At 39.0% G+C, this 27,530-nt stretch overlaps 1 protein-coding gene across 1 annotated transcript; it reads right to left on the reverse strand.

Annotated features, from left to right (window-relative positions):
• Window positions 1-1,312: 1,312 nt before the first annotated feature.
• On the reverse strand, window positions 1,313-27,530 carry ZNF367 (zinc finger protein 367). The gene is made up of 5 exons (XM_060609864.3): window positions 26,901-27,530; window positions 10,860-11,010; window positions 7,690-7,809; window positions 6,458-6,596; window positions 1,313-3,872 (listed from the first exon to the last, which is right to left on the reverse strand). Exons 1-5 carry the CDS (start codon window positions 27,315-27,317, stop codon window positions 3,650-3,652), a joined length of 1,050 nt encoding a protein of 349 aa, XP_060465847.2. The 5' UTR covers window positions 27,318-27,530; the 3' UTR covers window positions 1,313-3,649.

The raw sequence follows: 27,530 nt of genomic DNA on the forward strand, positions 1-27,530 counted from the left end.
TGGCTTTTTAGAAAAGCTGAAGATTTCAAATGAAAGAAACATTTGAGTGTAACTGTATTCATGCCATGCAATTGTTTGCCATGCAATCTGTAGGCATTGAACAACCAGGAACATTTTCAGCAGTGATAAGAACCAAAGTAGAACTCTTAATGAATAACTAGCTCTTAAAAAGCCATAAAGAGTCCACATTACCCAAAATAAGAAAGCAAACACACATTAAGACCATTTTAAAATAGAAAATGAAGTCAGATTCCAGTTGAACCAAAAACTCAGAACTTGAAGTCATTTTGGATTATTTCCTTTTAAAAAGATCAGTTTAGTTCCCGTGAGTCTCCAAATAGTTTTGACTGCAAAACAGTAAAGTCATTTTTAATATTTAATCATATTTGCACTTAATTTGCTTCTACATACATACTTCCAGGACCTTCAGTCACTATTGAAATCTCATCCTGTTTAAATCACAACTCACACTGAAGAGTTGCGTGTGAAATTCTCTTGCTCAAAGCCTGGACAGGCTGAACCTTGCCAATTGCAAGTATACGACTAAAGATAAATAATGAAAAAATTAAACCAATTTGCTTGATTCTTTAAACAGTAAACAGGCCCCGGGGTGCCTGGGTGGCTCAGTCGGTTGAGCTTCTGACTTCGGCTCAGGCCATGGTGAGTTCCAGCCCCGCGTCAGGCTCTGTGCTGACAGCTTAGAGCCTGGAGCCTGCTTCAGATTCTGTGTCTCCCTCTCTCTCTGACCCTCCCCCATCCATGCTCTGTCTCTCTCTGTCTCGAAAATAAAATAAAACATTAAAAAAAATTTAAAACAAAACAGTAAACAGGCCCTGAGCGTCTCCTCAGGGAGGTGACCCCAGATTCAACACATCCTGAATATACGATCTTCAGTCTAATGCTCTCCCAGCTGCGCTATTTCGGCTGCTCAACACATCCTGAATATAAATGAAATGAAATCCCAGGTCCTGATCACCCATCAGGCCTAATATAGAGCTGGCAATACTATCCACACCAGTGTATTTTTAACACTGTAATAATGAACCAGATGAGGAAGTTAAATTTACATCTATAATCTAAAAGGCCATAATTTTAAAGTAAAAAAAGCAATCTACACTATGGTGTCTACTATGCTGAAAAGATACCTGAGATGAGCTCATACTGGAATGAAGTAGAAAATGCACCAAATAATAATGATAGGAGAACGCAGGGCCATAGGTGACATTTCTACCTTTTCAATTTTTTATATTATGGTTATTGTTGACAGGAAAACAAATTATAAAGGGTTCAAGAATGAACATGTACTTTAAACTGTAAATTAAAATAAATTTTTATTCAAAGCATCTTTTAAAATTACAGCATGTTTATTCTTATGCTGTTATCTCTGCCAAACTACATCTTAGCCATATGAAGCATAAAACACTTCAAAAATTTGAATGTAAACCACATTTTTAAAACAAAAAGCAGTCTTAACATACCTCAAATTTTAGATGCCAATGTATTTTTTCCAAGCATATAGCTTATATCAAAAAAGAACATTTTAAATATTTCTATAGTATGTAGTTGTAATAATTTCTTAAACTTCCAATTATACAAATAAAAAATGTTTGCGAATATAACTATTATAGTTGACAAAAGCTGACCAAGAAACAAACAAAAACCCTTACTTTTGAAGGCTGTAAATTTTATTATCTGTGAATTGACAAGTATTTGTATTTTTAAAATTCCTATTGCCCTTCCTTCTTTAGGTAAGTTCATCAAATTTTAAATTTCCCAAGACTGATGAGTGTTGCTTTTCATAGTTCATTTAAGTCATATTTGAGAGCAAAAAATCTAGAGAAAATGTTGAAACCTAAACCAAGAAAATTCAGATGCTACAGTCTCTCTCCCTGTGCTTATAAGTGCTCCAAGTTAAAATTCTATATACCAGATTACAAACAAAATTCTCAGACCATTACAAATATAAATTCTCTTATTACAAAAAAAAAATCCCTCAAGATTTGTAATTTACTGTACAGAGGAATTACATTTTTAAAGTATGTCCTCATTCATACACATTATTTGTTACTATCATCTCTCACACTTTTGCTTCCTTCCAAGACATTTACATACCTCCCCTTCCCCATGGCTAGTATTTTAAACTATCTGTGTACTGCAACACACTGGGATTTTTGGATAAAGAAGCCTACATTTTAGATAATGTTTAAACTACATTTGTAGGCTACTACTTCAAAAAAAAAAAAAAAAAAAAAAAAAAAAAGGCGCTGAAGAGCCCATATTGCCCTCTATTACTCTTGAGGTCTACTCCAATTAAGCAATCTATCAAATTACCATGCTATGCATGTTATTTAGTTTCTGCTTAAAACAAAAGCATAAATGATGGAGGTTTATGCCTACATAAAGGAGGTGAACTGCTCTGGTCTTGATTTTTCTGTTCATGCCTCAGTACATAAAGTGGTATTTAAAAACTTCATCTATTTGGAAAAATGGCTTAAAACCACCACACAAGTTAACACACTTGCAGCTGAAACTATTCCAGAAACCTACTTATTTGAGTAGCTAATATTTTCTGCAGTGTTTACCTGATAACTAAATTTAGTGAACACAAAATAGCTTGGCATGTTATTCTGAAGAAAAGCAAGAAGGTGGCTTTATGCACTGAAAATATAAATAGGAGGCTTCCATTTGCTAGTAATTCTAAACAAGCAATACAATTAAAATTTAGTGTTTGCTAACAAAAGATCTAAAACAGTTCACTACAAAACAACCCTGTAGGTGTCCCTTTTATTAATAAAAATCCAAGTGCCAAATCTCTTACAGGGCCCATAATATATATATAAAAAAATACCAATTACCAAGTTACCTAGACTTTGCAAGATTAATCACTCAATTTCAGCAAATGAGAAATATGCAACGTGCAAAAGCTCCCAAGTTAACATAACAGGGATGCCAAGTGCTTTTCAAACCTGAACATCAGAGTGAGCTGTTAAGCCTCGGAAAGACAGAATAAGACTGATATTATCCAATTCTGAAAATTCTCAACTATTGTGCATCTTGCCAAGATCCTCAAATATCTCTTTTCTTCCAAAGTCCATAACTTAGAACATCTTCCAAAATAGTCAGTTTTCCACTTTTCATTAGGCACACTATTTTGCAATTTAAAAATCTATATCTTACACACATATCTTATACTTTCTGGCTTGCCTCAGTGTTTACAGTATTGTTAAACATACTAATATACATTGTTAAAAAATGATCTTATAAATAATCTATTTCAACGTTCTTTGGCTACATGTACCATTCTGTTTTTTCATACAAGTGTCTTATTCAGAAAGTGCTTCCTGTGAGAACTGCTTCCAATGAATGCATTAAACTTGCAAAATCTAGCTTCCCACAATATGTCCTTTTCTACCCTGTACTAGAAGTCCCATATTTACAAAATATTTTAAACTTTACAACAAATCCATTACCATATAAAAAAAGTGCAATTCTCTCTCACCCCATATTCTGGGGCAATGACATTCTTCATAAGTTTCTACAGAATAGCAGCCTATGATAAGCAAATAAGGTGCTTAGCTTATGCCCAAGGATCTACTTTTTAAGTACGCTGGGCAGTACTTTTTGTACAGTGGCAGAGTCAGTGTCGAGGCTACTGGCGGAGCGGCGCCCCGGTCAGGTTGGCGAGCTCTATGAGAGCAAGGGCTCCGTGCAGACGCTCCCGCTGCTCTTGCAGCCGGCGCTGGGCACCGCGCTTCTCGTCGTCCTCCTCGTCAGACTGAAGGTACTCCAGAGGGTCCTGCTGCTCCTGATCAGCTTTCTGCACGAGCTTCCCTTTCAAGGTGGGGGCACGCTGCTCTCTTGTCTCCCAATACCTACATGGAACGCAGGCACATTAGCTATTTGTATACACGACCTCCTCAAACCTTTACTTTTCTTTAGCAAACAGGTTCTTTACCACAGTATTGTTTTCTGTGTCTTAGGTTATAAAGTTCTAAAGTGATTCATATACTTTACATATATTTCCCATTATAGAGGGAAAGTTGAGGGACACACTCAGATTTCCAAAATCAAAAACTGGCAGTTCTGGGTCTTATACTCAACTCTCTAATCATAGGTTTTCACCAATTAACTGCCTTTAAGATCATATGTGAAATGGACTACAGTAAAATACACAAACAGTAGAACAAATATTGTCTGTCAATTACACCTCAATAAAAAATTAAACAGAGTAGAACAAATAATCATTAGAAAACTATTTATCCTATTCTTCTGACAGAGTTAACTGTAAGAAATTTTAAACCCACAAAATGTGACAGATTAGTGTCTACAACACACAGAGCTTATTCAAAAATCTAAGAGGTACCATGATTATTCTATTACAAAACCAACTGATAATTCATAAGAGAAAATATTCTACCTTTTGGTAACTAAAGAAAGGCATATTTAAAGAACAGTACCACTATATACAAAAATGTCCCATACAAAGACCTGCATATCAATGCTCATATTAGCTTTATTTGTAATGGCCAAAAACAACCCAAAAGCCCAGCAATAGGCAAATGAATAAACAAGCTGAGGTGTATCCATACAATGGTGTACTACTCAACAGTAAGAAGGAATGAGCCTAGGGTTATACGGTGACAGATGGTAGCTACACTTGTGAGCCAGCATAATGCATAGACTTGGAGAATCGCTATGTTGTACACCTGAAACTAATGTAACATTGTGTACGAATTATACTTCAATTAAAAAAATAAACTAAAAAAAGAAAAAGAAATAAACCATTGATAACAGTCAACAACATGGATGAATCCCCAAATAATTACACTGAATAAAAGAAGCCAGACAACAGAAGTGTATACTGTATGACTCCATTTGTATAAAACTGTAGAAAATGCAAACTAGTTTATAATAACAGAAATCAGATCAGTCTGGGGAGCAGGGGAGCAGGAAAGCAGGGAGGGACAAGAGTGATGACTTACAAAGGGGCATGAGGAAACTTTTGAAAGTGACAGATATGTTCACCATCTTAACTGGGATGATGGTTTCACAGGTGTATACATATGTCAAAATGTATCAAATTGTACACTTTATTGTGTGCTGATTACACCTCAGTAAAGCTGTTTTTAAAATTATACAAAAATAACACAACTATTAGATTTCAGGAAATCCAGACATCTCAAACCTGGAAAAACTTGGGCAATACTCAGAGATACAAAAAAAGAACTGCAAACAGTTCAGTATGACTTGAAGGACAACTTGGAACGGAGAATGGCAAAGAAGTTTAACAAGGTCAGCAGGGACCACCAGGCAATGAAGGACTTCGAATCACATGATACCGGGTTTAGACTTTATACTGAGTAGAATCCATTAGTCTGTCATTGAGTAGATGGGAGAATGAGAGGAAAACACAAAGATGACCAACAAGTTTCTGACTTGAGCAAAGTTAGAGCTCATGGGGTGGCAGAGGCCAGCCAGGAGCAAGAGGGAGGGAGGAAGTGACGCAGTAATCCAGACAAACAACGCCTGTCTAAGTGGAGCTTCTGGTCTAACAGGGATGACAGACACTAAACGAATAAATAAATGTGTGATGAAGGTTTTGAAAAAGAAAACACACTGTGTTATAAAAGGATCTATTAAGTCGGTCTAACCTTGTTTGTTCTGGAGGTTAGTGAGCAGGTTAGGGAAGAACTTCCTGACGCAATGTTTGACCTCAGTAAGAAATGAAGAATGAGTAGTGGCTAAACGAAGAGGAAAGCAGCATTCCGGGCAGAGGGAGCAGGGGGCACAGAGGCCTGCAAGCCACAGTGAGGGTGGTGCTGACAAACAGGAAGGCCGGGTAGCTGGAGACAGGTGCGAGGCCAGAGGGAGGCAGAGCTAAACAGCACAATGAGGGATTCCAGACTTTTCCTTAGTGCAGAGGAATCTGATGAAGGAGGGGGTGCCCCGAACAGCCAGTGCTGGTTTGTACACAACAGATGACCAGATGACTCCTTAAATCAGAATGCCTTTAGAGATACTTTTTCATGCTGGCCCCCTTGTTGCCATTAAAAAAATTCAACCAGGTGCTTTTCAGAACTTTACTTTAGAAGAATCTCTAGCCTATATCCCAGGAATAATCAGCACCTAACTGATATGAAGAAAACAAAGACAGGCTGCACGGTAGAGTACAACTCATATAAAACAATCTTTAAGAATGAGGAAAATTCTTGCTTTTAAAATAAATTGTGGTCTGGGCACTCAGACTAATTAATATCGTGTACTTGTTTTCTATGGCACAAAGATCCTCACACCACTCCTAACAATTCTGTGGTTTAAAGAAATAAAGCACCATTTCAAGTTATTTTATAAAATATGTATAAAAGCAACTTATTTAAAAGGAGAGAACCGTCAAAGCTCCCAGTGCCAGCCCATGTGCAGGGCAGTACTGTGCAGTGGAGTGCAGGGAGAGCCTTACTTCGCCAACCACTCGGCGGCAGCCTGGTTGTCCACAGCCTGGTGCTTACTGAGAGCGTCTGTGGGCTCCTCCCGTTTCAGCCTGGCATAAGGGTGCTTCGGACAGTGGCGGTTTGCATGGGTGAATCTGCTTAGGCAGCCTTCAAAACACAGAGGGAAACACTTATCAGAATCTGGACATCCAGCAGACGTGGAAAATGTTCATTTTCACTGGTATCCAAGAAAAGTGAATTAAGACCATGGGATTTAGCATTCTGTAACTTGGAGGAGAAAAAAAAACCCTAAGGAGAAGCAAGCAGTGCCTTCACCTTTTGGTCATGGCAATATAAATGCATCAACCCCACCAGAAAGTGATTTATTAGCAAAAATGATCAAAACCTCTGACCCAGGAATCCCATTCTTGGAATCCATCATAAGGAAACATCCCATAAGATGAACAAAGCTTTAAGGAGGAAGCCGTGTCCCTCAGCTTTGTTGGCAACAAACAAATTTTAAAAACAAATATTCAATATCCAACATTGAGACAATCATAGTGTATATGCTTACGCAAATGAAAAAGCATATAGACATTCATAACAGCTGACAACAATCAAGAGAACCACACAACAGCAGCACAAAACTATACTGAATTTCAGGTATAACTATGTAAAAAGGTGCATAAGGAAAACATCTCAAGAAATGTGATAAGAGATTTAGAAAATCACTTATGAAAAGTGGTAAGAAATTACTAACAGTGGCAGTAGCAAGATGGTAAAATCTCCCCCTTTGTTGAAAATTAAGACAATGATGTATTTCTTTCCATTTAATAGTTGAAAAGTTTAAAATCAATTAAAAGCCTACTATAAAGGCTGCTTTTACTTCTATAGATCTTTCCATCACCTCTACCTAAATCTACTATTTTTTTTTCTTTTTTTAAGTAATCTCTCCACCCATTGTAGAGCTCAAACTCACAACCTCAAGATCAAGAGTTGCATGCTCTGCCAACTGAGCCAGCCAGGTGCTCCCTGAATATACTACTACTTTTAATTACCTTTTAATATTTTCACCTAGAAGGAATATTTTATTTAAAAATCAATTATTCCCAGAAAATGAGCATGGATTTCAATTTAGAAAGAGAACTTATGATGTTTTATAAAATTTACATCGAAATCTCTCCTCCCAAAAATCTTAAAAGATATTTTAGCTTTTAACTCACAACCAGTTCTTACATAAACTTAACTCTTAACACCATACCATTTTCTGAACAAACAAAAGGTTTCTCTCCGGTGTGAAGACGCTGATGTGTTTTGAGCTGTCCGCTTTGAACAAAGGCTTTTCCACAGTCTGGATAGTCACACAGATAGGGCCTCTCACCTAAGTAGACAAATAGTATATATTATTTCTGAGACAATAATGTAAGAAGAGAAAGGGACAGAGAGAACTGACCTCCATATAGGTCATGACTCCAAACAACAATAAAACATGTCATAGCCTCTACAAAGCTGCAAGTGTTAATGCTAACAACAGCTATCCATGCTACCAAGTAGCTATCCACTTGAAAGCAAAATAATATTTTCGTTAGGCCTTGAGCTTTTAGGCTCCCAGGTTCAAATCCTTGAAGTTATCTTCGGCTTATCCTGTCATTTTTCTCCCCATAATCCAAATCACTAGCTCTTGCTAATTCTTTTTTTTTTTTTTTTAATGTTTATTTATTTTTGAGAGAGAGACAGACAGACAGACAGCACAAGCAGGGGAGGGGCAGAGAGAGAGGGAGACACAAAATCCGAAGCAGGCTCCAGGCTCCGAGCTGTCAGCACAGAGCCCGACACGGGACCCAAACCCACGAACCGAGAGATCATGACCTGAGCCGAAGTCAGACGCTGAGCACCCAGGTGCCCCTCTAGTTAATTCTTTAAAATGGCTCCCACTCCTGATTTCCCATTGCAACTTCCCCACCCCTCCCACCCAGCAGGAACCCTAGCTGGCCTCTATTCTCCACCCCTGCACAGTACTTCTGGAGTGAATGACATAGAACATTTGCTTTTGTCATACAAACTACCTCCTAAATCACTCCAAACCCTACTACACCCCTTGAACAGCTGAAAATTATCTGCTGACTTTTCAGTGGTCCCCTAATATCTGCACTATAGCTACTGCATAAGAGGGCAGGGTTTAACTTTACTTCATTCCATGAGATTCATTCCATCCACAAGGCAGTTAGTTCCTCATGTTGTTGTACTCCTTGAAAATCCAATCTTCTCTGCCCATTCAAATGTTCCCAGTCCTGTAGGCTCTCTCAGTGAATCTCCTTATACCTCCCTGCTACCTCCAAATAATTGAACTATGTATCCCTTCACTACCTCATAATCCACTGTTATTTATGTATCCTGGTACTCTCCTGACACAAAGATGTATAATACTTTGTATTCCATTGCAATTCATATATACAACACAGTGCTAGGCTTGAGAAAGTGCTCAAAAATATTGTTTAACCATAATTAAAATCATTTTTTGAAAAGTCATTCTGTGATCAACAAGTATGCACTGGTACTTCCAATATGACTCAATTAACAGTAACAAGTACTCCCTTAATTTCTCATTATTTAGAAATGTACCAAATGATTGTGATAGACACGTGTTAATAAAACAGGGATATGGGGGTATTTAAAATAGTAAGAGATGGGGCGCCTGGGTGGCTCAGTCAGTTAAGCATCCAACTTCATCTCAGGTCATAATCTCACGGTTGTTTGTGAGTTCTACCCCTAAGTCGGGCTCTGGGCTGACAGCTTAGAGCCTGGAGCCTGCTTCAGCATCTGTGACTCCCTCTCTCTCTCTCTGCCCCTCCCCCACTCATGCTCTGTCTCTGTCTCAAAAAATAAATGTTTAAAAAATTTTTTTAAGTTAATAAATAATAAAATAGTAAGAGAAAGTTTTTTGCAAACCATATACATACTACTAGAGCTTAACCATACCATGGAGATCTTGGGCTCAGCCCTCTGGCATACAGCATAGTAGGCCAAGGCCTGAAAATACAGGGTGACACATGGTGGACTGGTGGTAGATCAGGCCTGAGACTCCGGGATCTTATCATTACACCACATGGTCCCGAATCTTATCTACACTGGCAATATGTACTCTGTGGCTTGTGAACCAGTTATCTGGGGATATTTCAGACCAATTAGATTGAAAATAAATCTGAAAATTCTCAAAATCATGTATTTCGTTTTGTAATGGTTTTACTGAATGGTTCCTAAAGTCAAAAACCTCTTGGCCACCTTAGTTTGTAATAATTCAAAATTAAAACTTTTACCCTTTTTCAGGGATTTAGCTAAGAAAACTATATTCTAGCATATTATTAAAATGTATCTTTTCAAAAACAAACCAAAAAACCAAACAGGTGGTGCCATAAACACTGCAAAAAAAATAGGGAACTAAGCCTTAACAGCCCAAGTTCTAACTGGTACTGCCCAATGGAAAGAGAATAGGAACCACTTCTAGGAACCACATTAAAAAAGCAAAAATAAACAGGTGGAATTAATTTTGATAATATATTTTATTTAACCCAATATATCTAAAATATAATTTCAACATATAATCAATATCAAAAGTAATTAAGGACATTGTTTACTCTCTTTTATTCATACTCAGCATAGTTTACACATATTGCCCATCTCAATTTAGACTAGCCAAATTTCAACTGCTCAAGAGCAGCATGTGCTACGATATCTGCCAGCACAGCCCTAGACTTAAAGGTATGGGAGGCTGTAAGGCAGTGGTCTTTGCTTTTCTTGATGCCTCAGTTTTATCATCTGTAAATTATTAAATACCATTATTATAACCATAAAGCTCCTTCTTCTGGGGCCAACTTTCTCTATGGAAAGAACAAGGGCTCTTTCTATGTTATTTCTTTGCTCTCTATATGGTATTTAAAATTTAAGTATAATTTCTCTACACAAATAGAGATATGTGATAGTCCTGGGATAGCTACCTATAATACATTTAATTCTGAAAAATTATACTTCACCTTAGATTAAATAGCTAGGTGAAACATTCTGATGGCACACTGGGGATTCTAGTAATTCTGCTAAAAACTGGACACTGTTTTAGTATTTGGCCTACAAATCAGTCTTATCAATTACACAGACAACTGAAGGGCATATCAAATATTGACATTTAAGTAGGCAGAATGATAGAATTCAATTTAGCAATAATATTCCTATGACAACTAGATTAATTACCATGATACTTTTAGAAATCACATGGTACCAATGCTGAGAAAACCAGTCTTTCCTACCAAAAAAGAAACCGACTATACAGTGCCTGTCTTAAAAAACTTCACAGTAAGGAAATATAAAGCAACTAAAATATTAATTTATGGGCCCAAACATCAAATCAGCTTTTAGTAATACTTCTGCTCAACTTACCTGTATGAGTCCTTTTGTGAGCCTGGAGTGATTTCTCCCGTGGAAACACCCTATTACAGATGTTACAACGGATTCTGCTGGATGAATGCTCTCCTTCATTTATTAAATCCCGGACAGTATCTGCTCTAGGTCTACCACGTCGGATTCCATCCTATTAACAATTTGTATAAATGTTAATGTAATTTCTTAGATCCTCTCATTAAAGTAAAATATCACAATAAATCATTTTTTAAATCTTTCTTGAGTGACATCAGTGAATATAGTAGAATAGGTAGTTCCAAAGGCCCATCCCTCCACAGATCACTGAAAAATTGAGAAAAAACTGTCAAAATCACCTTTATCACAACTCCAGAAAATAGATTTACAGCAACACAGGGAACACTGAATCAAAATACAGGCAACCTAAAACAATAGGAAAGCTTTGCAGTATTTTTATTCCCTGCCCTTGCCTCTCCCTGACCCCCACCAGTGATCTTGAAGAGCCTTCATTCTCACTCAGTCCCTGGCTCCACAAAGAGCAAAGCAGATTTAATTCTAAAAGAATTGTGTTTGTCTGTTTTGATCTGTCAGGGTGCTACTTGAAGAACTAACACAAGGTGTTTGTCTTTGTTTGACCTAACTCAGAACTCTCTCAGGGCAGTAAAGTGGCTAAACAGAGCCGCTCAAAACCTTGTAAGGCTAGGAGCACCTGGGTGGCTCAGTCGGTTAAGCGTCTGACTCTTGATTTCAGCTCAAGTCATGATCCAGCTGACTCTTTGGTCCAATTCTTTGGCAGCTCTGTGTTGGCATTGCAGAGCCTACTTGGGATTCTCTCTTTCTTTCTCTCTCAGTCTCTCTGCTACTCATGTGCGCATACTTTCTCTCTCTCAAAAATAAACAAACATAGAAAGAAAGAAAGAAGTCACCATCTTTAAAAGAGAGAGAGAAAAAAAAAAAAAACCTTGTAAGGTTTCAATAATAACTTGCTGCCACCAGGGGCAAAACGTTTCAACTGAGACAAAAGGACACATCAAAAGCCCGGGAGGAAAAGCTGGAGGGAGAGTTTCTTTGGGTAATTAGGGCATTGAAAATTGCCCTGGTATCCTAAAGATAAAAATTTAGAAAGCCACCGACTTGCCCAGGGCAGGAAGCATGCTCAGAAAAGACCTGAAAAGACCCTGAACTGTCACACCTCTGATCCTCAGCTAGGCACAAGCAGGAAATGAAGGCTAAGACAGAGTTATAATGAGTGTAAGCATTGAGAGAAAGCTACAACACAGAGCCATCTCTGCAAAGTCAGGTATTTGTTCCCTTTCAGTTTTTGGCTACAGGCATTCAAGGCAATCTCTAGCAATCTCTAGCTGAGAACAAACACAACAAATAGAGTTTACAAAAATAGTTTAGAAAATTTGCAAACCAGGAGAACCTGGGTGGCTCAGTCAGTTAAGCTTCTGACTTTGGCTCAGTTCATGATCTCACAGTTCATGGGTTGAAGCCCTGCATCCAGGCCCTGTGCTGATAGCTCAGAGCCTGGCACCTGCTTCGTATTCTGTATCTCCCTCTCTCTCTGACCCTTCCCTACTCACTCTCTCTCTCTCTCAAAAAATAAATAAATAAACATTAAAAAAATAATAAAAAAAAAAAAAGAAAAGAAAAAGCAAATTTACAAAACAAGTAACTACAACCCCCAGCACACAACCAAACCAAACTCTGGGGAAACAGAAGAATCTGATTTCCAGAATCACCACAGTAGAATATTCAAAGCATCCCATTCTCAACAAAATATTACTAAACATGTAAAGACACAAAGTATGGTCCATACACAAGAGATATTCATAGAAACAGACCAAGAGGAAGTAGATGCAGGTCTAACTAGACAAAGACTTTAAATAAATGGTCTTAAATATGCTGAATGAGGTCATGGAATCCATGGACAAAGGACAAAAGGAAAAACGGAAGAACATTGTTGCAACAAACAGAAAATATCAATAAAGAAACAAATTATAGGGATGCCTGGGTGGCTCAGTCTGTTAAGCATCCAACTCTTGGTTTTAGCTCAGGTCATGATCTCACAGTTTGTGGGTTTGAGCTCCACGTTGGGCTCTGTGCTGACAGTGCAGAATCTGCTTCAGCTCCTCTGTCTCTCTGCCCTTCCCCTTCTCACACACTCTCTCTCAAAAATAAATAAACATTTTTAAAAAGGTGGGGAAGACACTTGGGTGGCTCAGTTGGTTAAACATCCAACTTCAGCTCAAGTCATGGTCTCACAGTTCGTGAGTTTGAGTCCAATGTCGCAGGCTCTGTGCTGAAAGCTCAGAGCCTAGAGCCTGCTTCAGATTCTGTGTCTTCCTCTCTCTCTGCCCCTCCCCCACTTGCACTCTGTCTCTCTCTCTCTCACTCTCAAGAATAAATAACCATTAATTTTTTAAAAAATTATAAAAAGAAACCAAATAGAAATTCTGGAGCTAAAAAAAAAAAGTATGATGACTAAAATGGAAAAATTCACTAGAGAATTTGAATGGCAGATTTGAACTGGCAGGAAGAAAGAATCAGCAAATTTGAAGACTAGTCAATTGAAATTATCCAGTCTGAGGAACTGAAAGAGAAAAGAATGGACAGAGCCCAAGATACCTGTAGGACATCAAGTGTCTTAGTCCATTTGGGCTGCTATAACAAAATACCACAGACTGGGTAACTTACAAACAACAGAAATGTGTTTCTCACAGTCCTGGAGGCTGGAAAGTCCAAGATCAAGGCACCAGTATAGTCAAGTGAGGGCCCTCTTCCTGGCTCATAGATGGTACCCTCTAGCTATGTCTTCACATGGGAGTTCTCTAGAGCCTTTTTCAGAAAGGCATTAATCCCCCGTCAAGAGGGCACCACCCTCATGATACCACCTCCCAATGGCCCCACCTCCTAACAGCATCATCTTTTGGCAGTCAGGATCTCACCACACAAACTTTGGGGTGCATAAACACTCAAACTATAGCATCAAGCATACCAACATACACATAATTGGAGACCCAGAGGCAAGAAAGAAATGGGCAGAGAGAATATTTGAAGAAATAAGGGATGAAAACTTCTCAATTTTGATAAGACATAAGTGTAAACATCTAAGAAGCTCAAAGAACTTCAAGAAGGATAAACGCAAAGAAAGATCACTCTGAGACACATTAGATCAAACTGTCAAGAGACAAAAGGCAGAGAATCACGAAAACAGGAGAAGCAATTCATCAGTTACAAGGAGTCCTCAAGAAGATTAAAAACTGACTTCTCAGGAGAAACTACAGAAAGCAGTAGGATGACATGTCTGAAGTGCTGAAAAGAAAAAAAAGTCAACCAACAATCTTATATCCAACATGATTATCCTTCAAAAATGAAGAAGAAATTAAGACATTTCCAGAGAAACAAAAGTTGAGTTCATGGCTAGTAGACCTGCCCTACAATAAATCTAAAGGAAGTTCTTCAGGCAGAAATGAAAGGACACCTGACAAAGTCAAAGCCATACAAAGAAATAAAGAACCCCAGTAAAGGTATTTACATAAGTAAATACAAATGCCAAAAGTATTGTATTCAGGGCTTGTAACTCTTCTTTTTCTCCTATATAATTTAAAAGACAATTGCCAGGGGCACCTGGCTGGCTCAATCAGAGGAACATGCGACTCTTAGATATTGGGGTCATGAGTTTGGGTACCACATTGGGTGTAGAGATTGCTTAAATAAATAAACAAACAAACAAACTTTAAAAAAAAAAAGGCAAATGCCAAATGTATTTTAAAAATTATAAATCCAGGGGCACCTGAGTGGCTCAGTCAAACATCTGACTCTTGATTTGGGCTCAGCTCATAATCTCAGTCAAGGGTTCAAGACCCATGTCAGGCTCTGAGCTGACAGCATGGAGCTTGCTTGGGATTTTCTCTCTCCCTGTCTCTCTGCCCCTTCCCTGCTTGCACTTTCTCTCTCAAAATAAATAAATAAACTTAAAAAAAATTATAAATCCGGGGCACCTGGGTGGCTCAGTTGGTTAAGCATCTACTTCAGCTCAGGTCATGATATTAAAGTTCTCAAGGTCAAGCCTGCCTTGGGCTCTGTGCTGACAGCTCAGATCCCAGAGCCTGCATCGGATTCTGTGTCTCCCTCTCTCTCTTCCCCTCTCCTGTTCATGCTCTGTTTCTCTCAAACATAAATGAGCAATAAAAAGAAATTATAAATCCATGTTAGTGGGAACATAATGTAAGAATATGTAATTTGTGACTATAGCAGAGGTTTTATACACTATTGTAGCTAAGGTGGTTATTAATTCAAAATATATTGTTTTAAGTCTAAGAGATTAATTGAAATTCCCAGGGCAGCCAGTTGAAAAAACAAAAAACAAACAAACAAAAACCCTAAAAATCAAGAAGAAAACAAGAAAGATATGAAAATAGTAAACTAAAAGAAGGCAGTGAGAGGAACTGAGAAATGAAACAGGTAGAAGACATACAGAAAACAGATAACAAAATACCAAAAGTTCTTCCTTAACAGTAACCACTTTAAATATAAATAGATTAAAATCACCAATTAAAAGGCAGAGATGGGCAGAATGGATTTTTCAAAAAACGGTCCAACTATATGCTGCCTCCAACAGACTTCTTTAGATCCAAAAACACAAATAAGTTAGAAGAGTTAGAAGAGAATAGCATGGAAAGGAGGGGCTCCTGGCTGGCTCAGTTGGTAAACCATGTAACTCTTGATCTCAGTGTGGTGAGTTCAAGCACCACCTTAGGCCTAAAGCTTACTTAGAAAAAAAAGAACGGAAAAAGGGATAACAATTATAAACACTCACCTAACAACAGAACCCCCAAAATGCATGAAGCAAAAATTGACAGAATTGAAAGGAGAAAGAATTCAAAATAGTTGGGGTCTGACTTTTAATAATAGATAGAACTAGACAGGTCAACAAAGATATAGAACACTTGAACACTCTAAACCAACTAGACCTAACAGACATATATAGATCACTCAAAATACACAGCAAAATATACATTTTTCTCAAGTGCACATGGAATATTCCCCAGGAAAGACCATGTGTTAGGCCACAAAGCAAGTAACAATAAATTTTAAAAGACTGAGAAAATCATCCAAAGTATCTTCTGTGACAAACATGGAATGAACCTATAAACCAAAAACAAAAACAAAACTGGAAAATTCACAAATATGTGAAATTAAACAATGCAGTCTTAAACAGCAATGGGTCAAAGAAGAAATCACAAAGGAAATTAGAAAATACTTTGACACAAATGTAAACTAAAACACAACATGTCAAAACTTATGGGATACAGTTCTTGGATTTGAAGGCTTCATAGAAGATAACAATGCGGGGTGCCTGGGTGGCGCAGTCGGTTAAGCGTCCGACTTCAGCCAGGTCACGATCTCGCGGTCCGTGAGTTCGAGCCCCGCATCGGGCTCTGGGCTGATGGCTCAGAGCCTGGAGCCTGTTTCCGATTCTGTGTCTCCCTCTCTCTGCCCCTCCCCCGTTCATGCTCTGTCTGTCTCTCTCTGTCCCAAAAATAAATAAAAAACGCTGGAAAAAAAAAAAAAAAAAAAAAAAAAAAAAAAGAAGATAACAATGCTACCTAAACTGATGTGCAGATTTGGTGCAATCCCTATTAAAATTACAAAGGCCCAGAAATGGAAAGTGATCCTCCAACTCATGTAAAACTGCAAGAGGCTCCAAATAACAATATTTAAAAAGAACAAAGCAGGACACATATGTCCCTATTTCAAAACTCACTACAAAGCAGCAACAATCAAGACAGTGTGGTACGAGCCTAAGTAAAGACACACTGAGACAGAATTGAGAGTCAAGAGATAAACCCTTATTGGGTTGCCTGGGTGGCTCAGTTGGTTAAATGTCCAGCTCTTGATATAGGCTCAGGTCATGATCTCCCGTTTGTGAGTTCAAGCCCCACATCAGACTCCATTCCAACAGTGTGGAGCCTACTTGGGATTCTCTCTCTCTCTCTCTCTCTCTCTCTCTCTCAAAATAAGTAAATTAAAAAAAAAAGAATAAATAAGCTGGACTTAAAATGAAAAAACATTTAAGTATCAAAGGACAGTCTCAAGAAAATGAAAAGACAACCTTACAGAACAGGAAATTAATATTTGCAAATTATATCTAATAAGTGTCTAGTATCCAGAATATGTAAAGAACTTTTACAACTCAACAAAAAGACAAAGAACCCAATTTAATGTGTAAAGATCTTAAAAACACATTTCTCCAAAGTAGTTATACAAATGGCCAGCAAGTTCATGAAAAGATGCCCAACATCATTAGCAAAATGCAAATCAAAACAATTATAAGGTAAATTACATCTCGATAAAATTAATTTTTCAAAAAGCACAATAAGATACTACTTCACACCAACTAGATTATACTCAAAAAAAGAAAAAGAAAAAAATAGGAAATAAAAGTGGTTTTTGGCAAAGAGGTAGAGAAATTGGAGCCCTCAAAATCACTGCTGGTGGGAAAACAATTTCAGAGTATGGTACAATGTCATAAACATACACAATGGAATATTTTCAGCAATAGAAAGGATACATGCTACAAGGTAGACAAACCTCAAAAACAGTAGCTAAATGAAAGAAGGCAGACTCAAAAGGCCAAATATGTAGGATTCCGTGTAATGAAACTTCCAGAATAGTTAAGTGTACAGAAACAGAACTCAGATTGGTTTCCAGAAATTGCATGTAGTGGAGAATAGGAAGTAACTACTGAGGACAGGGCTTTCTTTTGGGGTAATAAAAATGTTCTGAAACTTGATATAGGTGGTAGTTGCACAACATTGTGAATTATTAAATGTTACTGAATTACATTTTAAAATGGTTAATTTTGGGGTGGCTCAGTCAGTTGAGTGTCCGACTTTGGCTCAGGTCATGATCTCGCCATTCCTGAGTTTGAGCTTCACGATGGGCTCTGTGCTGACAGCTCACAGCCTGGAGGCTGCTTTAGATTCTGTGTCTCCCTCTCTGTCTCTGCCCCTCCCCTGCTCATGCTCTCTCTGTCTCTCTGTGTGTGTGTCTCTGTCAAAAATAAATAAACATTAAAAAAAATTTTAATGGTTAGTTTTATGTTATGTGAATTTCACTTCAATTTAAAAAAAAAAACTAAGGAAATCTGAATACACTATGGATGTTAGTTAATAACAATTTATCAAGCTTGTTCATTAATCGTAACACACATACCATGCTAATTTAAGATGTTAGCAATGGGAAAACTGGGTATGTGATTTATGGGAACACCCGGTACTATCTTAACTTTTCCATACATCTAGAACTAATCTAAAATAAACATTCACTTGAAAAAAAAAAAAACTTTCTCATTTCCCAGGTAAGTTAAATTTTATACATACAAGTTACATGAAAAAAAATCATAAAAGGATTATATACAACTACAAACAAAATGAAGATGTTTTTACTGCCTACAATATAAAAACGTAAAGCCTTCCAAATCCTTAAAAACATCAGGCCAAAGCCTTGATGGATAACAATAAGCTCCAGCAAAATTCCATTCCATCAATTTTCACTTTGAAAGAAAAGCTCAATCTCAACATGGGTGAGTTATCTTAAGGATAAGTCATGTTTAAAAAATTCATAGATATTAAAATCCATTTCCTTAACAGTCAACAGGTGGAAGCAATCTAAATGTCCACTGACAGATTTAAAAGAAAAAAAAGGTGGTATTTACAATACAATGGAAAATTATTCGGTCTTAAAAAAAGAGAATCCTGCCATGTGCTGTAATGTGGATGAACTTTAAAAGGGCTACGCTAAGTGAAATAAACCAGTCACACACACACCACAAACTCTACAGGATTCCACTATGTGAGGTATCGAAACTAGTCAAACTCTTAAAAAGTAGAATGGTGGTTGCTAGGGACTATGGGGAGAGAGAAAAGAAGAGTTCAATGGGTACAGAGTTTCAGTTTTGCAAGATCAATAAGTTCCTGAGATCTGTTATACAACAATGTGCATATAGTTAACACCAAAAAACAATTAAGATGATAAATTTTGTTGTTTTTTTGCCATACACACACCCCAAAAAGGAATGTGGAAAGGCAGTATGGCAGATAATAATACTGTAAAAATATTCACTGCCCCTCTTCTCACTGTGGGTACCAATGAGGCAAACTTGACCATATGATTTGCTTTGGCCAATAAAATGTGAGTGGAAATTATATGTATGACCTCTAAGCAAAAGCTTTAGAAGCCATCACATGACTCTTTCATCTCTCATTTCTCTCTGCCTTGAGACCCAAATGTCCCCAGGTAGGAGATGTTCCTTCGGGGTCCCAGAATGATCAAGACAAGGTGCATACCAGCACAGGACAGAACAACCCTCACAGGACAGAACAACATGAGTCATGATCAGGCTGAAACTGGGATTTCCAAAGTTGCATTCTGCACCATGCTCCAGCCTAAGCTGGAGGCACTTTGTTAATAAATATTTGCTGATGGGATAAAGATCTCATCAATTCTTTTTGATATCAAAATTAACAAAAGAGGCACATAATTGATGTATTTCCTTAACCTTATATAACTCTTTTAGAAGTTTCCATTTATAATGAAGCTAGGAATTGGGAAGGTCCTACCTGGACCCTGACTTAGTGCAAATTAGCAAATCAACTTGTAGCAATTACTGGTCATTACCAAATACTTTCACCTTCACCTTTACTCCTTGGCTGGGACTCTTACTAGCTACACTTTGCTCTAGTCTTGCTTACTGAAACTGTTAATCCAGAGTCAGCAAAGATCTAACCAGGAGTAAAACTAGAGAATCTATTACCATCATTTATTGAGTTACAATAATTGGATTGTTGCTGGTAATGTTTATATGATGAATAATTGGTTTAAATCTTGTTTTAAAAATGTAAAATGCAAAATAAATAAATAAATAATCAATCTATGATCCATAAAAATAGCAGGTGATTTTGTTAAGAAATGGAACATGAAATTAGGTTAATTAAAAACCTTAGTAATATAACTCCTCTGCCATGAAAGGATCTTTTCCTAATATTTTTTTAAATACATAAAAATAATGCAAATGCAAAAACAAAATGATACTAGACCACTTCCTTACACCATACACAAAAATAAACTCAAAATGGACTAAAGACCTAAAAGTGAGATGTGAAACCATAAAATTCTTAGAAGAAAACATAGGTAGTAATTTCTTTGACATTAGCTATAGAAACATTTTTCTAGATGTGTCTCCTAAGGCAAGGGTAACAAAAGCAAAATTAAACTATTGGGATTATATCGAAATATAAAATTTTGCCCAATGAAGGAAACCATCAACAAAATGAAAAGGCAACCCACTGAATGGGAGAAGATATTTGCAAATGATATATCCAAAATATACAAAGAACTTATACAACAACACCCCAAAAAAACAAATAATCTGATTAAAAACAGGCAGAGGACTGACCAGGGCGCCCAGTTGGCTCAGTCAGGTATGCATCCAATTCTTGATTTTGGCACAGGTCATGATCTCACGGTTCATGAGTTCAAGCCCCACATTGGTCTCCAGTCTGGCAGTGTGGAGCCTGCTTGGGATTCTCTCTGCCTCCTCTCTCTTTCAAAAATAAATAAATAAACTTAAAATAAAATGGGAAGAGGACCTGAATAGACATTTTTCCAAAGACATAGATGGCCAACAGAAAAATGAAAAGATGCTCAACATCACTATTCATCAGGGAAATACAAATTAAAACTGCAATAAAATACACTTTACCCCTATCAGAATGGCTAAAGTCAAAAAGAAGTAACAGGTGTTGACACGGATGTGGAGAAAAAGGAACACTTTTGGTGGGAATGCAGATTGGTACAGCCACTTTGGAAAACAGTATGGAGGTTCCTCAAAAAATTAAAAATGGAACTACCCTATGATCCAAGAATTCCACTACTAAGTATTTACCTAAAGAAAACAAAAATACTAATTCAAATAGATGCACCAAATATGCACCTCTATGTTTATGGCAGCACTATTTACAACAGCCAAGATATGGAAGCAAACCAAGTATCTATCCATAGATGAATGGATAAAGAAGATATGGTATACATATACACACATACACACAATGGAACGTTACTCAGCCATTAAAAAGAATGAGGTCTTGCCATTTGCTACAACATGGATGGACCTAGAGGCCATAATGCTAAGTAAATACATTACAGAAAGACAAAAACCATATGATTTCACTCATGTGAAATTTATGAAACATAACAAAGGAAAAAAGAGACCAACACAAAACAGATTCTTAAATACAGACAGCAGGGTGCCTGGATGGCTCAGTCGGTTAAGCGTCCGACTTCAGCTAAGGTCATGATCTCATAGTCTGTGAGTTCGAGCCCCACATCAGGCTCTGTGCTGACAGCTCCAAGCCTGGAGCCTGCTTCGGATTCTGTGTCTCCCTCTCTCTCTGTCTCAAAAATAAATAAGAACATTTAAAAAATTAAAAAAACAAATACAGAGAGCAAACTAGTGGTTGCCACAGGGGAGGTAGGTAAGAGGATGAGTGAAATAGATAAAGGGGATTAAGATTACACTTATCTTGATAAGCAATAAGAAATGTATAGACTTGTCAAATCATCATGTTGTACACCTGAAACTAATAATACTGTATGTGTTTAATTTTTAAAAAGCCTTAGTGACACAATTACTCCATGATGAAAGAATCTTTTCGCAGTATTTTTATTTATTTATTTTTTAAATTTTTGAGAGAGTGCACACACACATGAGCAGGGGAGGCTCAGAGGGAGAGAGAGAATCTTGAGCAGGATCCATACCCAATGTGGGCCCAACTCAGGCTGGATCTCAGGACTCTGGGATCCTGACCTGAGCCAAAATCAAGAGCTGGACATCTAACCAACTGAACAACCCACATGCCCCTTCCCAGTATTTTTAAATACATAAAAGCATACTGTTGCCTCTATTATAATTTGAAATAACTCACTAGTTAATATCAAAATTTTTAGATTATCCATTACTATCTTCTGTTTCCATTAAAAAAACAAAAATAATACAAAACAAAAAATTGTTTTCAATCATGTCTAATGGGGGTTTGAGTATTTATAAAGTTAACAATTTGTTGCTTCCCCGCCTAAATCATATATTTGCAATTTCCAAATGAGAAATAGAGAGCTAAAAAAATAAATAAAATATAATACAACATCCTAGCCATATACAGGTTAAGGCTTCACTAAGTATATCATTTCAACTGTGAAAATTAAGCAAGGTAAGTAATCATCTTATGCCCTAAATAAATAAAGAGCATCTTTTTTTAACCATACATACAAAAATGAGCTGCATTACTTAAAGGTCCTTTCCATTTTGGCCTTAGCAATAAGAAAACTATGCATCTAGGTACATTCTGACAATAACAGAGTGTTAACTAACTCCTCAGCAATCCAGTATGCCTGGAGTCTAAGAGACAAATCTTGTCAGGATTGCTTGATGGCTCACAAGAGAAAGTTAAGTTAAAAAGAAATTCAACAGGCACCTGGGTGGCTCAGTCAGTTAAGTGCCCAACTTCAGTTCAAGTCATGATCTCACAGTCAGTGAGTTTGAGCCCTGTGTCAGGCTTTGTGCTGACACCTCAGAGCCTGGAGCCTGCAATGGATTCTGTGTCTCCCTGTCTCTCCGCCCCGTCCTTCTCACACTCTGTCTGTCACACAGAAATAAACATTTTTAAAAAAAAGAAGTTTTTAGTTCTATAAAATATTTTTTAAAAATTTTAAAAACAAATTCAACACATTATTTTGTGGCATCTCCTGCAAAATAAGCTACTAAAAAGAAGCAAAATGATTAAATTACAAAAAAACACTTGCAAACTTTTGTAATTTATTTAGAGAGAGCACAAGATCATGCATGCAAGGTGGGAAGAGGGGCAGAGAGAGACAATCATCAGCAGGCTCCACACTCAGCACAGAGCCCAATGCGGAACCCGAAGCAGAGCTCGGTCCCACGACTCTGGGATTATGACCTGAGCTGAAATCAAGAGTCCAAAGCTCAGCAGAAGGAGCCACCCAGGCATCCCTAAATTTCATTTTTAAGACAGACTTTCAGTACCACCAGATGGTAGATTAGCAATTTTCAAAGTGTTTTCTGAAATATATATGATAAATGTTTTGAGTTTTCAATGTCAATAACTATCTTTAAAAAGTTATTTAAGGGGCCCCTGAGTGGCTCAGTCGGTTAAGCATCCAACTCTTGATTTCGGCTCAGGTCATGATCTCACAGTTTGTCAGTTCAAGCCCCACATCGGGCTCTATGCTGACTGCACAGAGCGTGTTTGAGATTCTCTGTCTCCCTCTCTCTCTGCCCCTGCTCTCTCTCTTTCAAAAATAAATAAACATTTTTTTTTAAAGTTACTTAATAGGGGCACCTGGGTGGCTCAGTTGGTTAAGCATCCAACTTTGGCTCAGGTCATGATCTCGTGGTTGGTGAGTTCAAGCCCCGCGCCGGGCTCTGGGCTGACAGCTCAGAGCCTGGAGCCTGCTTCGGATTCTGTGTTTCCCTCTCTCTCTGCCCCTCCCCTGCTCATGCTCTGTCTCTCTCGTCTCAAAAATAAATAAAACATTTAAAAAAAAAAAAAAAAGAAAATCTTTACGAAAAAAAGTTTTTTAATAAAATTTGGGTTATTTCTCAAGCCACTTAGAATAATGGACACATTTACCTAGATTTTACAGAAAGGTATACTCAAACTGGGTGATGACAAACCTAAAAGTCCTTGGCACATTTTTATACAAAGTAAAATTCAAATAAAGTGCACAAATATAACCTAGAAGGAAAAGAAAAATAGGTCTCAGAGGAAGGCATGTGGACCTTGACAAGAAAATGAGAAAAATGTAATTGATCATATTTCCCTTTTTAAATTCAGATTTAGATCCAAATTTTCTTTGGCTATCATATCTGCTTCCTCATTCTATCCCCCACCTTGCCTTACCTGCATAACTTTCCAAGTCTTAATTTGCATTTGTCAATTGTATTGTGTGTACCCTCATAAAGCAGGTCAGTTGAGAAACATACATGTGTAAACAATGTGTATTTCATATGTCTACCATCATCAGCTTACTACTAAAAAAATAATAAACCCCTAAAGTCAATTCATACATGATATATACAGAAGCAATACCACATAGGGATTAAGAACACGGGCTCTTGAAAGTGCCAATCAGTTCTGCCACTTACCATACTATGTTAACTAAACAATCTTGGAGACTCTTTTCTCAAATTCCTCCTTGTTCGTTGGATAAACAAGGTTAATTTAATTAAGGAATTCAAAAGCCCAGCAGTTTGCTGTGCTAGGCAATAAACTGTGGCCACTACATTAACAGGTTATGTTTAACATCGTGGTGATCAAAATTATATGTATTAATCTGCTATCTGTAAGACTCTGTGCAGTGTTCAGGTGACAGAAAGGCAAAGTGGAATAGGCAGCTGGCAGGTCCTGAAGAGTGAATGGTATCTGAGGCTATGCACAGAGAAGCCAAACACAGGTCCAACAGTGAAGAGTAACCTCATGAACATAGTCTGAGTAGATAGGACACAAGGTGCAGAAGCTTGGAAATAACCTAAGGGCAGAGAGAAATTAGACCTGCACCCTCCCCTCCACTCCCCTCTCAGAATTCACAAACTGAGAGAAGATAATGCTAATATATAATTATACCCCAACAGTGCGAAGCAATCTTGTGATGATGGGCCAAAATAAGTTGGTGGATGGTGGATGTTCTCCCCACAGGCAGAAAAGGAAGTGTAGGGCAGGAACAAACAAGAAAGCTGGCAAGAGCTGACACTTAGTGTGAAGGTCTCAGATGTTAACATCTGCCCTTGGGGAGGGGGGGCAATGGCAACAAACAGACAATAAACGAACACAAATGTTTTTCTCAAACTCACAACTGTTATTGCCTCTAACCTATATACTGAGAGAAGGGACTAGGGGGAAACATGTTACTGGTGTCCTATCTTTCCGTAAAGTAAACAGATTCAGTCAGCATGATTCACCCGTGTAGAGATAAAGAACTACAAGTACTTTAGAGAAACAAAACAAAGTAAAGGGGACTGGAATTCCCTACCTTTAGTCTAGAACTGATTACAAACAAAACTAGTTACCATCCTTAAATAAAGGTATATTCCAGACCTTTCCCCTCAAGATGGAAAAGCTAAAATGAATGAATTTTTGCAGCTGTAGCTGATTGCTTCACTGATTAAAGGACAAATTAAAATCAAGTCATCTAGTAATTCTGAAATATGACTGTATGAGAAAAAAAGTGAAATATAAAACAGCCTTTTTGCTTACATATTCTTCAAAATTTCTGGTATATTTTACCTCTAAAAAGAGGTGGAGAAAGAGGACCTAAAATTCAAACCCACGCACTGTGGGCAACTTTTATATAAGGTTTGTTAAGGTAAGTCTATTTTAGGCCAAAATGAACATACCTATAAATTTCATTTATCTATTATAACACTAATCTTCTTGGATAATCCAAAATTAGATTAGTAAAATAATAAATGCAAAATATTTTACGAGTACCTGTGCACTGTATGCCTTTATGGTTCCAACTATATAACCTAACTTTTTTTTGTTTGCTTTTTTAAAGACCAGGTATGTTAACACAGGAAAGTATCTAGGCTACCCAGCCATCTCACTAAGGGCTACCTAGAGACAGCAACAGGGATTGTTTCCTTCACAAACTCACTCAGCACTATTATGAGTATTTTCACTGCTTGTCCTCTCAAATTTGTTTTAAATTTCTACTGAAGTGCAGCTTCAAGAATTACAAGGGTGTCAAACACAGAGTTTTATAATTCTGTAGTTCTTTAATAACAATGCCATTAGTAACAAAGTATATCAATTTCCTCTGGGCTCAAAACACATGGAGTTTCAACATCTTTGTTACTGCATGTAAAATCATGACCAAGTTAAACTTGTTTCAATTTGTAGATACAGTATTTGCCAATATCCAGGCACTTATCCACTAATTTACGGTTTTTTCTTCAGTAAACTGCTTATCTGACATAGCCACTTAACAAATAGAACCTGAATATTAACCTTGTATTAGCACAATTCATTCATTACACAAATATTTACCGAGCACTTTTATTCAGCATTTGGAGTGTGAGGAATTAAAGTTGAACAGTCTTCCAGAGAAAAATTATCCCGGCTCTCTAGCAGCTTACAGTCTATAGAGATAAGTATGTCAGCAGAGAGGCACCCGTGAATACAAGCTTCAGGACTGCGAGCCACAAAAACTACCATAGTCCCAGTGTTCCCACTACCTAGCTGTGGGACCTTGAGGAGGTCCCTTCACCAATCCCTCTAAGGCTTAGTTGCCTGATCCATAGTAAGCTTGAACCAGGTAGTCCTATCTTTCCCAGCTCTCAACAGTCTGAGCGTAAGCAATTCAAGGTTAACAGCCTCCCATTCCACTGCTTGCTCTCAGCCAACTAGCAAGGTGGTACGCTGGATGCATGAGGGGCAGTGAGGGCCCACTTCCGCTATGGAAGATTGCCCTAAAATCCCTTCTCGCTCTTCGGCTATCTCTGCTGGACATCTTTAGTAGGGCCGGGTTATCTGCATTGATGGAGGGAATCTGAGCAATCCCTGCCGTCCAGCACCCAGAGGAACAGCTGAAGGCCCGCATCCCTTCGCTCCCTCTCCGGCCAGAGAGGACTCAGCGGTCGGCCCAGCGTCTGCACCGCGAGTGGGCCTCCTCCGCGACCCCAGGCTGCGCTCACTGCACCTGCTGCTGGGTGGCCTCGGGTCTGCCCGCCACCCCTCCGCTAGCCTCACGTGACCGTCGCCCCGCCTCCCCCCCCCGCGAGGACCCGTTTTTTGGCGCGCGGCAGTGACGTCAGCGTCCTGTCACCCGCCACCGCCCCCGCCGCGGCCAGAGGCGACCTCGCGTTTTAAACTCGGCCCCGCCCCGCCCTCCGCATCCGCGGGCACTGCCGGCTCCCTGGCCGCGCCGTTAACGGGCCTTGGCTGCCCCGCGCTCCTCCCACCCGCCCGCGCCGCTCACCTTGAGGTGGCCGCTGTCCGGGCTGCTCGCTTCCTCCTCGTCCTCACCTCCCGAGGCGGCGGCGGCGGCGGAGGCGGCGGGCGGGGGCGCGCTCCGGCCTCGAAGCCCCGGGTGCTCGGCGGCGGCGGCGGCAGGCAAGGCGGCCGAGGCGGCGCCCCCCGCGGCCCCAGGGCTGAGTGTCACGTTGTGCGCGTTCTCGCCCCAGCGCCACGGGTACACCATGAAGTCGCTGAAGCCGGGGCTGGTGGGGATGAGTGGCGGCGGCGGCTCCGGCTCCCCCCCGCCGCCGCACGTGGGCTTGATCGGGGTCGTCCTGATGACCGACACCAGCACCCGCTTTGGGGAGTCGTGGCAGAAGATGACGGGCGGCGGCTGCGGCGGGTTGTCCGCCATCGGCGCCTCCATGCCCCGGATCATCGCCCGGCCCCGATCCGCAGCTCCGGCAGCCGCACTCCCTAAGCCCCGGCCTGGCCCTTCGCTCCGCTCGCCCGCGCTGCTGCCCAGTCGCCGGCGCTCAGTCCCGCCGGCTCATGGCCGGCGGACGTTTCCCGGAAACCTCTTGCGCGGCGGCCAGCGAAGCAGCGGAGCGGCTCGGCTGGCACCGGGCGGCCAGCGCCAGACCCCCAACCC

Source organism: Panthera onca, chromosome D4, assembly GCF_046562875.1.
Source record: "Panthera onca isolate mPanOnc1 chromosome D4, mPanOnc1 haplotype 2, whole genome shotgun sequence".
NCBI lineage: Eukaryota > Metazoa > Chordata > Mammalia > Carnivora > Felidae > Panthera > Panthera onca.

Excerpts from the sequence above, each read along its gene's own strand:
- ZNF367 (XM_060609864.3), bottom strand. The coding sequence starts at position 27,317 with ATGATCCGGGGCATGGAGGCGCCGATGGCGGACAACCCGCCGCAGCCG. Across the intron at positions 11,011-26,900 it reads CGGACAGCGGCCACCTCAAG|GATGGAATCCGACGTGGTAG; the intron begins GTGAGCGGCGCG and ends AATTGTTAATAG. Across the intron at positions 6,597-7,689 it reads TTTTGTTTGTTCAGAAAATG|GCTGCCTAAGCAGATTCACC; the intron begins GTATGGTGTTAA and ends TGTGTTTTGAAG.